This window comes from Beta vulgaris, chromosome 2 (genome assembly GCF_026745355.1).
Source record: "Beta vulgaris subsp. vulgaris cultivar EL10 chromosome 2, EL10.2, whole genome shotgun sequence".
Classification (NCBI taxonomy): Eukaryota; Viridiplantae; Streptophyta; class Magnoliopsida; order Caryophyllales; family Amaranthaceae; genus Beta; species Beta vulgaris.
The window spans coordinates 47257806-47268624 of NC_079203.1; the positions used below are offsets into that span (position 1 = coordinate 47257806).

Sequence of the window (10819 nt, forward strand, 5' to 3'; positions counted from 1 at the left end):
GTAATGCAAAGTGATTTATGTCAAATGTATAAAGTATGCATATGTTTATCTTGTTGATATATAGGGAGAACCTATAAATTCGTAGTAATTCTAGCTGACTATACTTTTAGATTCATCAAAAGTGAACACTAAACTAGTTTATTCCTCGAAGCTAGAAAGAAGTTTATTAATTATGTTATTTTTTAAAATGAAATTAAGAACACAATACGTTGAGTAACGTGCCTAAGATATTGGCTATCCCACATTGAAATTTGAGTAAAAATGAAACTTTTTTTATATAGAGATGGACACCTCAACCTAGTTGAAGTCTTTTGGGTATGACTAAGGTTTGCAATAAAGCAAATCATTGTTGGATAGGTCCAAAGAAAACAATATATACTATTGAGCTCCTTAATGCTTAGGGTGTACAAATTGTATCAGAGTCAGGGCTTTTTTTGATGTCCAATAATGCCTACAGGGTTCGAGGCGCATGCTCCTTAAATGAGGGGACAATATGTCTCTATTTAGCATAATATTATAATATGAGGCACGGTGATCGTATCAAGGGTAAATTCACTAATTATATACTCTTAAATCTTTATACTACGATTTCATAGCGGGGTCAACATTCTTAATGACCTAACATGAAATGGTTTTATCTTATATATTAGGTATGACCGTATGATGTGATATGTTTCATAGTTGGGTCTCTTGCTTTTGAAAATGGTAAACATATGACGACATATTACCAAAGGTACATTCCGACTAGTATATACAATTGGTAACTTTTTCAACTAAGCACCCAATTTTAATTGATCGCATATGGTTTAGGGTGGATTAGATTGATTGTGGATCAACTTATTAAAAGAATAATGAATTGCATTCAATTATGATGAATGTAATGGTTTTTTTTTTTTTTTTGGTGTGCAAAGAGGCCCAAAGCCAAAGATGAATGTAATGGTGCATCTATTTATTTATACAAATATATTAAAAAGTGTGTTAGAAAGCGTCTATGCGCTATGTGGCACTATCCTTCCCCCACTAGAATTTTGCCATGTGTACAATTAACCAACAATAATTCAAATGATCATTATTTACAAAATATATATGCTTAATCCCAAGTTCGAACCCCTAACTTTAGGTAAGAATTTCTAAAGCTCACCATTTAAGCTAACACCTTTTAGTGATCCATATTTGCAAAAATATATTAAAAGGTGTGCTAGACAGTGTCTATGCGCCACGTGACACCCTCATTCTCTCACTAGAATTTTGCCATGTGTACAATTAACCAACAATAATTCAGATGATCATTACTTTTAAAAAAATATAGGCTTAAGCCCAAGTTCGAACTCCTGACCTTATATAAGAATTTATAAAGACTCACCATTTAAGCTAACACCTTTTAATGATCCATATTTGCACAAAATTTGATTATGTTTGGAAAAAATTTAGTAATGTGGCAATCAACACCTACTTGCAGCCAAGTTTATTTTTCTTATTTACTTGTAGTCATCCCCTTACTCCATCCCCTTTCGAAATTCACCATGAATGTTACACTCCTATACTTCGTAATTAATGGGCTAGCGGTAGAATTATAATAGCTACTAATCGAACTTTAAAATTGTTGTTTGAAAATGTGGGTTAAAAGATGGAGTTTAAAGGTGAAACAACAACGCCCATAGAAAAGATTAGTGAAACTGTTAATCTTAGCACAAATTTGTTGATTTCATATATTTGATCCTATAGTGACAATTATGGAAAACACATATCCTTTCTTAAAGGATCACATATGGGAGTCAAAATATTTCCAAAAAAAGGGCTATTTTATGAGATAGTTGAGATGGTGAATGATTACGTACTATCCCATTTACTAGGATATGAGAAAGTGTATCTCAATTCAGATGCGATAAGCATGTTGAAGGCAATTTAGGAGCGAGTGAAATCTACTCAACTGAATTTCTAAATACCATTAGATGGTCAGGCCTACCTAGTCACCATTTTAAGGTTAAAGGTAGGTGCACCTGTTATGCTGTTACGTAATATAGACCAACCATTTGGGTTGTGCAATGGTACGAGGTTAGTGATGAAGCATCTTGGGAATTAATCGCGTTATTGAAGCTGTAGTAATTTTTGGAAGTAACGTGGGGGATAGTATTTATTCCTCGCATGACTCTGACTCCATCTGATGCAATGAGATTTCCAATTAAGTTTCAAAGAAGGCAATCCCCTTTGGTAGTTTGTTTTGCAATAAGTATAAACAAAAGTCAGGGTCAAGCTATATCCCAGGTAGGTTTGTATCTTCCTAGACCTATTTTTAACAAACAACCGAGGCCTTAGGACCCTAATTTGTGACAAGGAATACGGGAGATCAAATACCACGAGTAATGTTGCTTATAAGGAAGTGTTCCAGAACTTATGATTTAATTTGATTATTGATGTAAGCTACTCACTTTTTATTACATGTTTATTTTTCTGTAATTCGTATTCTTTAGTAAATGTTTGTTCTGCTTTACTTCATTATAAACTACTTAGCTAATCATTCTTTTCTTATATTATATAGATTTAAAGATTCAATTCCATAAATGCTACATGTTACTAAACTGAACTTACAATAACACTTTTCTCTCATATAAATTTATTTTTAATAAATGTTCGATGGTAAATAATAGTAGACCGTTTTACCATACACTACTGTAAAAATTAAACTTTAAATCGAGAATCACATTCAAGTGGACAAAATAATTCTAGACCAAATTATAATTTATACACATAGGTACCTTAAATTTATAAAACAAAATACTTCTCGTGCATTTTACATGGGCCAGTATTTTTTTTTTTTTTTTGAAAGAGAAATTTCATTAATTGAAGGTCAAACGGCATCTACAATAGGTATTAAAGTAAAACAAGATACAATTAAACAAGACTAAATCAAATTCGTCTTCGAAGAAACTACAATGAACCAGATCGAACAATGCAGCACAACCCTCTTGTATTTGCTGAATCAAACAGCTATTGATGAGGAAGTCTATCATTCTGATATAGTTTGGGATGAACATTCTTGATCGAGTCAGGTTGACCGCATCTGAGATTCCAATACCTTCATGTTGAGTCTCGAACTTCAACCAATGAAAATAATTTCTCATACATAAAAACAAAAGAACCATACTCACAACTCCCATAGGGGAGAAGGAAATTTCCAAAACAGAAACTAAAAACCCCATAACAGGGTTTGAGAAAATCTCATAAAAAGATACTAATTTATCGAACAAAACAAGAAAATAAATTAAAAACTGGGAATAAAAGAGGAAAATTAGTACAATATTAAAATACTATATACTTTAACTTGACATTGTTAAATATCAAAAAATTAGCTAAAAAGTTTACTCGATAAGGTTTTTTTTTGAAGTTTTTCTCATCTACTAGAATCTCGAGTTTTCTAATTTTATTTGTCTCTTGGATTTCTTTCTCCATTTCTAAAAACTGAAAAACCAAAAAACTTAACCCCATTTACCCATTTTAGTTTTCACCACTTCAAGTAAAAACACACACGAATACACGATGTATATTAAAAAAAAAAAAAGTTACTGTCCTAATTTGCACTTTTTCACCAGGTAACTTCCCCCAGTCTCCTTCAACCGCGTGCACCTTTCACTCTCTCTATCTCTCATCTCTCGCCGCCTCTCTCTCTTTTCTCTCTCCTCTTTCTCTTTTATTTCTCCCCTCTTCACTTTCTCTTCTTTCTTCAACCCTTCATTTTCCAGGTTCAACTTACCCTTCAACGTTGACCCATCTATTACCCAATCCTCCCGAGATCTAATCCTGTAACACCCTATTTTCATCTTAAAGGTTAGATCTTTAACTTCATGTCATAACTTTTGTTGGGTTTTTTTTTATATAATTATTATTGTGGTTTTTTATTTTCATTTTGTTACGATTTTGTAGATCTGAAGTTATTATGTGCTGGTGTTTGTGAAAAAAAGAAGAAGATTTGGATTAGTCATGTCTTTGGGATTGACAAAAAGTGATGATTCGATCCACATCAGGGAGGTTTGGAATCATAATTTAGAGGAAGAATTTGGTTATATTCGAGAAATAGTTGATGATTATCCTTATGTTGCTATGGATTCTGAGTTTCCTGGTGTTGTTATAAGACCAGTTGGAAATTTTAAGAATATAACAGATTATAATTATAAGACTTTGAAAGAAAATGTTGATATGTTGAAGTTAATCCAACTAGGTCTTACTTTTTCGGATGAAAAAGGGAATTTGCCAACTTGTGGGACTGATAAGTTCTGCATCTGGCAGTTTAATTTTAGGGAATTTGATGTTGGGGAGGATGTTTATGCTAGTGATTCCATTGAGTTATTGAAGCAATGTGGGATTGATTTTGAGAAGAATAGTGAGATGGGTATCGACTCGAATCGCTTTGCTGAGCTTCTTATGTCATCTGGGATTGTGTTGAATGATTCTATCAAATGGGTAACATTCCATAGTGGGTATGATTTTGGGTACTTGCTCAAGTTGTTGACTTGCCGGGATTTGCCAGAAACGCAATCCGGGTTCTTCAACTTGATCAATATCTATTTTCCTATGGTGTATGATATCAAACACTTGATGAAGTTCTGCAATAGCCTCCATGGCGGGCTTAACAAGCTCGCCGAGTTGTTGGAGGTCGAAAGAATTGGGATTTGTCACCAGGCTGGCTCAGATAGTTTGCTCACTTGCTGTACATTTATGAAGTTGAAGGAAAATTTCTTCAATGGCTCCACTGAGAAGTATGCTGGTGTACTGTATGGGCTAGGTGTTGAGGATGGTTAGGGGTTATACTTTTAACTCTTTAGTTATGGAACAAATAATAACCTTGACCAAACCAAACCAAACCAAACCAAGCCATTGTTGAATTATTGTGTCTGATTTAGTCTGTTGTGGAGTTTCCAATTTGTCTTTGTACACATTTAGTTGAAGGGTATTGTTGTTCTTAAGCTTATAAGAAGGGTGTCAGTCACTTTGTAGCTTGTGTAGTAGATGTCAATCATAATCTCTGTAACGGATATCTCGGCTCTTTTAAGGAGCATGAGCTCTCTGTAAATTAGAACAGTCAGTTGTTCAACAAGAAACTAATCATGCTTACGTTCTTTTCAACAAGTTTGTTCCTCTATTTCTGAACATATGTTGTTCACTACATATGGTGATAATTGATATGCCCCTATATATTTCCAAATGTGATGCCTTTCTCTCGAACTATAAATATGGTTCCATTTGAATGTGAGTTAGGCCTGAGCTTGAATTGTGAGAAGCTCAATTGTAGAATGTTGTTAACAAATTTCCTCGAGGCTCGAGGTATCGTCCTCAGAAATTTATTATCACTTATTTTACATTTGCAATGACTTCTTTTGTTTGGCTGTTACAATCATCTGTCTCAGTTTCATTCATTAGCTATGGTACATCATTTTCTGTCTTCTTATTTCCTTCAATCTTCACTGGTTAGTTTCCAATCTGTGATACTGGTTTTTTTTCATTGAGATGTTCTTACATCTTACCATGCTGCGAAAGATGAAAGCGAGACTAATTGTTGACTGTTTGATACATAGGTTTGTAGGCGATGTCATCTTGAGTCCTGTAATTAATCTGATCTTGGAGTCATTCAGACTGCAGGATATTGATCTGTTGCAGCTTCCTTTGGTTATGTTTTCAACAGTGCCCTGGTTTGTCTGTTCAAAAGCCAATTCTAATAAGTAATACCTGTGCATATCTTGGTATCGTGGTTATCAGCATGACTGCATGGTAGACTAAAGCATTATGCTCTGTGTGGTTATAGATACTGAGCAAAATCTCATGGGTTATTGTTTAAATTATTTTTGTAATTTTTTTTGTTAATATTGTTGATTTTTTGTTGATGTGGAATGAGATTTTTCAACACAATTGTTATATAATTTATCTCCATTCTTTTTCTATTGCAACAATTACCACTTTGAGTAGTTTTATCTATTTGAATCATTTTACTTTTGGAAAAAAAACAACTATAGTTTACAACCCATAAAACCATCATTAATTACTCAAATTGATTCATAAAGTTGCGTTGATTTTATTAAGGATTTACTTATCTTCTACTCTGGTTTTCACCCTCTATGTTAAACTACCTTCTTTTTTTTTTTCCCTTATAAACCATGCCAAAACTCATTGTTGCAGTAGAAAAAGACATAAGAAGTATTTGTCGTTATACTTTAATTTATAAATTTTATATTTTTAATATTCAGCCGAATATTGTAGCCAAGTCTATTATTAAATAGTATTTCAATAATTGGTATGACTAACAATAGCTAGCACGTTTTTAACACGAAAAATATTCAAATGGTAATTTAAGAAAGTAAAGGGTAAAAATTTAATAAATGCACGACAAGATGCAGGACAGAAAGAATCGAGAAAAAAATATGAGAGTCAGCCACAATTTTAACTTTTAATTATTAGCACATAAACACTAACACATATAGAATAGAAGATTATAAAGCAAAAAAGATCATTGTGATAAATTAAATAAATGATTTTTTCACCATATATCTCTGATATTTTTTTTGCATCATATACCGTTTCAAAAAATACATCCACCTACCCTTTTGACTGACGATGTTATGATTTTCGTTAGTTATTAGGTGCTAATCCTCCTTGAAACCTAATTAAATAACGTAAATCAAATTCGAATCCTAACCCTAAGCCTAATCTAATACACTAACCCTAACACTAACCACCCTTCCCCCACTGCCCCGTCACCCCCTCACCATCTTCCCCTCACCACCCATCCCCTTCTCCCACAGCCCCCTCACCACTAGAGGTGTTCATAAAAAATCGAAACCGAAATACCGTACCGAAGTACCGAAAAACCGGTCTAAATGGGTGGTTACTGTACCGATAAAAAAAGCTTGAACGGTACGATTACCAAACTGATAAAATTAGCGGTTAAACGGTACGGTTACGGTTATGATTTTTGAGTGAACGGTTAATCGAATACCGAATTTTTTTTTTCTCTATTTAATTGTTGTGAAACATTTTCAAACAATTATATTAATTCTAATATTTGTTGCTACGTTACAACAATTAAAGGAAGTATGTAATTATTTGGAAACTCTAGTACTAATATAAACATTGTAATTAGGAAATGAAGTGAATTCTTAGTATTAGTTATGTTTTCCAATTGATTTATTATCCACTTTGTAATAAATTTTACTCCCTATGTATTTTTTTATCTTTCCTACTTTGACTTTGCACGTTTGCCAATGCACTTATTCTATATTAAATATCTTTCATTACATATTAATAAAAATTATAATAATTGAATATTAATAAAGTACTCATTGAGACGAATCAAACAAGACCCCACATGACTATATTTTTTCTTATATATTGAGAAAAATCTAAAAGATTCTCTCTAATTGTGAATAGTGTCAAGATTCTAAGTGAGAAAGATAAAAAAAATACAGAGGGAGTATATTAGAGTATATATAATATTATAATATATGCACGAAAAAATTGAAAATACATATGTACAATAAGTAAAACATAATAGTATAACTTAAACAACGGTTAATGGCTAACCGTAAAACCGTACCGAAAAAAGGGTTAACCGCTTAGGCGGTAACCGGTCTAAACGGTTACAGTTACAGTTCGCAAAAAAAAAAAAGCGTACCATTCGGTTACCGAACCGAAATATTATTTCGGGACGGTTAATCACCCATGAACACCCCTACTCACCACTACGTCCTCCCTCCCCCGCAATCCCCTCCCCCTCCCATTCCCCACCCTGAAAATCAAATCCACAAATCGCAGTCCCCTCCCCTTCGGCAATCCCCTCCTCCATGCAGTCTCGTACCCCGAAAACCAAGACAAATATCGCTTGGTTCGATTTTTCGAACGAATTTTTCGATTTTGGGCGTTTTTCGAACTTTTTTTCATTTCAGGGGAAGGGGGTTGCGCCACTGCAGGGGAAGGGAAGGGGGTTGCTGGTGAGCTGGTGAGCCGGTGCGATGCGGTGCAGGAAAAATCGTAGAGTGCAACGGTGCGAGTAGGGATGCAATGAGGAGATGTCGTTCCCGAAGGTGTTGGCTGCCGGAATTTTGAGTGCGATGTTACTGACGAATGTGGTCGACGACGAGGTTGGTGCTGGGTTCAGGGTCGTGGTGGGTTGCGATGGTGAGGTGAGTACTGGGGATAGGGTAAGGGGTGTAGGAGTGGGGCTGGGTAAGGTGGGGGAGTGGGGGGTTAGGGTATAATTAGGATTTTTTTTAGGTTAGTTAATTAGGGTTAGGGGAGGACTAGGGCCTAATAACTAACGAAAGTCTAACTTTGTTAGTCAAAAGGGTAGTTTGATGTATTTTTTAAAGGTGGAGGCCGGGTATATGGTGAATTTGAAAAGTTGAAAGGGTATGTGGTGCAAATTTTTTTTGTCAGGGGTACATGGTGAAAAAACCGTTAAATTAAATATAAAACTAACTTCTATCAATAATCGAACATACTATTTAAGAGAAAAAATATATTCATCAATCACGACCATATCAAGACTTATCAAACTTCCTCTTTTTTATGATCCGCGACCTCAAATAGTCTACAAACTCGAACAATGATTTCTCAATTAGTTTTAGTAGATTTAGATTCATTGAGAAAAGGAAAAATTGTGAATAACCACCTGTCAGATACCCCTATTTCAAAATAACCACCCCAATTTCATTTGCATTTAAATAACCACCTCTACTTAGCTTCACGTTTTTAAATACCCACCTTTTAACGGAAAAAGGTGACTCCGTTAACAGTGGGGCCTGTTGACACGCTTTTTTATTAAATTTTCCGCCAATTTTCCTCGACTTTGACGTATTTATATATCTGTAACATTGACAAACCTAATCTAAACAAATTTGGCAAAGATTTACTTCAATTCCACTGTGATTCCTCTTGAAGCTCAAAATTCAGGTATGTTCTTTGCAATTTCTAGGGTTTTAATGTATAATTAGGGGAAATTAGGGCTTTTTCTTGTATTCTTATGAATTTTAAAAATTCTACCTTTAATAATCTTCTTCACAAAATCCCCACCGACTTGAAGCCTAATTTGATATTTCGACATTCTAGCAAGGGCAAAACTGAAATTAGGATTCTACCAATTTCATAAGGCAATCAACAGCAATTAAAAATCAATCAAAAACGAAAAAGAAATTGCTTAACCAAGCTTCTAATTACTTAATTGAATACTTTATACAGAGATTAGTATAGTATAAAGGTTAAAGTTTCAGTTTTTTACCTTGTTTAGGGCATATAATCAACTTCACTGACGACACAATGCAGTAACACCAGCGTCACTCACACCTTCTTCTCATTGTAAAAAACTGAGTTGCAGTTTAGAGAGAGAAAGAATCTTGTCCAGAAAAATTGAATGAAGAATTTCAAATGGGGAGGGGAAGGTGAAATAATAATTGAAGCTTGAAGAAAAGAAGAGAGAGGAAAGAGAGAATAGGAAGAAAAGTGAGAAATGTGTGGTCTGTTGGAGGGAAATTAGGTCAGTAAAAAAAAATGGGCCCCACTATTAACGGAGTCACCTTTTTCCGTTAAGAGGTGGTATTTAAAAACGTGAAGCTAAGTAGAGGTGGTTATTTAAATGCAAATAAAATTGGGGTGGTTATTTTGAAACAGGGGTATCTGACAGGTGGTTATTCACAATTTTTCCTTGAGAAAATAATAAGATCTGATATACAAATATACGAAAAATAAAAACATAAATAATTATTTATACAACAAATATTCTAGGAATAGAATAATTAGTCAATTGCATAACACCTCTTCAATGTCGTTGATAAACTTTCATTTGATTCTTCACGTGATGTCATCATGGTATTCTATAGGTTCAAAACGATATGTTTGTATTTTGTGTCTTATATAACTCAATTTTTAAAAGTATGATTTTGAAAAGCATAATTGTTATGTTACATAAAATATGATATTTTTATAGTTAATTTTATATGTATTTAAAATAAATAATAAAATACGTTATTGTTCATCTAAATATATATATTTTCATAAGTTGTAAAATTATATTGTATATGAAACTTATTTCAAAACATATTTCAAACACTCTTGATGTTAAATAGATATAATATTGCAAATTATGTAGCAAAAGCTATATTAAATTTACATAGTTGAATAATTTAGGTTGTTTATTTAAAATCAGAGTGTAATCTTCACTGATTAAAAATACCTTATATGTATTTATATCTATGTTAAACACTATTTTTTTAAAAAATGAAAATTAAAAATAATGACATCTCATGCTTAGGTAAAGCTCTCTATAATATTCTAAGGTTGTTTGTGTAATATCATACTCTAATTTTTCATCATATTGCTATAGATTATAATTTTTGTTGTAACAAAAAAATTTCCTTAATAATTATTGTTGGAAATTTAGGGGTGTTAATGAGCCAGGGTGGTTCGCAAACTATTCGAGTTCGGCTCGGTCAAAGCTCGGCTCGAGTTCGGGATCGGCTCGAGACCTTAACGAGCCGAGCCTGAGCCTCCCTAAGTTCGGCTCGAGAGTTCGTGAACAAGCTCGAAAGTATTTTAGATATTTTTTATATAAGATATTATGTCCCACATCGTCATAGAAGGTGAACAACAACCTTATTTTCATTATAAAATCTTACTACCTTTCACTAAACTTCATTTTAAATTATGTCTTTTGTATTATTGGACTATTTATAAAGTCTTTAATTAACTAGTTTAATTATTTTAAAATATTTATATAAACATTGAAAACATTAAATCTAAAAAAAAAAAGATATTACAAAAAGGTGGCAGTAAAGAAAAA

The 10819-nt window shown here is 33.2% G+C and overlaps 1 protein-coding gene across 1 annotated transcript; it reads left to right on the plus strand.

Annotated features, from left to right (window-relative positions):
- The first annotated feature begins 3619 nt into the window (after positions 1 to 3619).
- Positions 3620 to 5145, plus strand: LOC104883198 (probable CCR4-associated factor 1 homolog 7). Its single transcript, XM_010667680.4, has 2 exons — positions 3620 to 3825; positions 3922 to 5145. Exon 2 carries the CDS (start codon positions 3979 to 3981, stop codon positions 4795 to 4797), a length of 819 nt encoding a protein of 272 aa, XP_010665982.1. The 5' UTR covers positions 3620 to 3825; positions 3922 to 3978; the 3' UTR covers positions 4798 to 5145.
- Positions 5146 to 10819: the final 5674 nt, after the last annotated feature.

What these genes read in the sequence shown, in the direction of transcription:
- LOC104883198 (XM_010667680.4), top strand. Translation starts at nt 3,979, where the DNA reads ATGTCTTTGGGATTGACAAAAAGTGATGATTCGATCCACATCAGGGAG.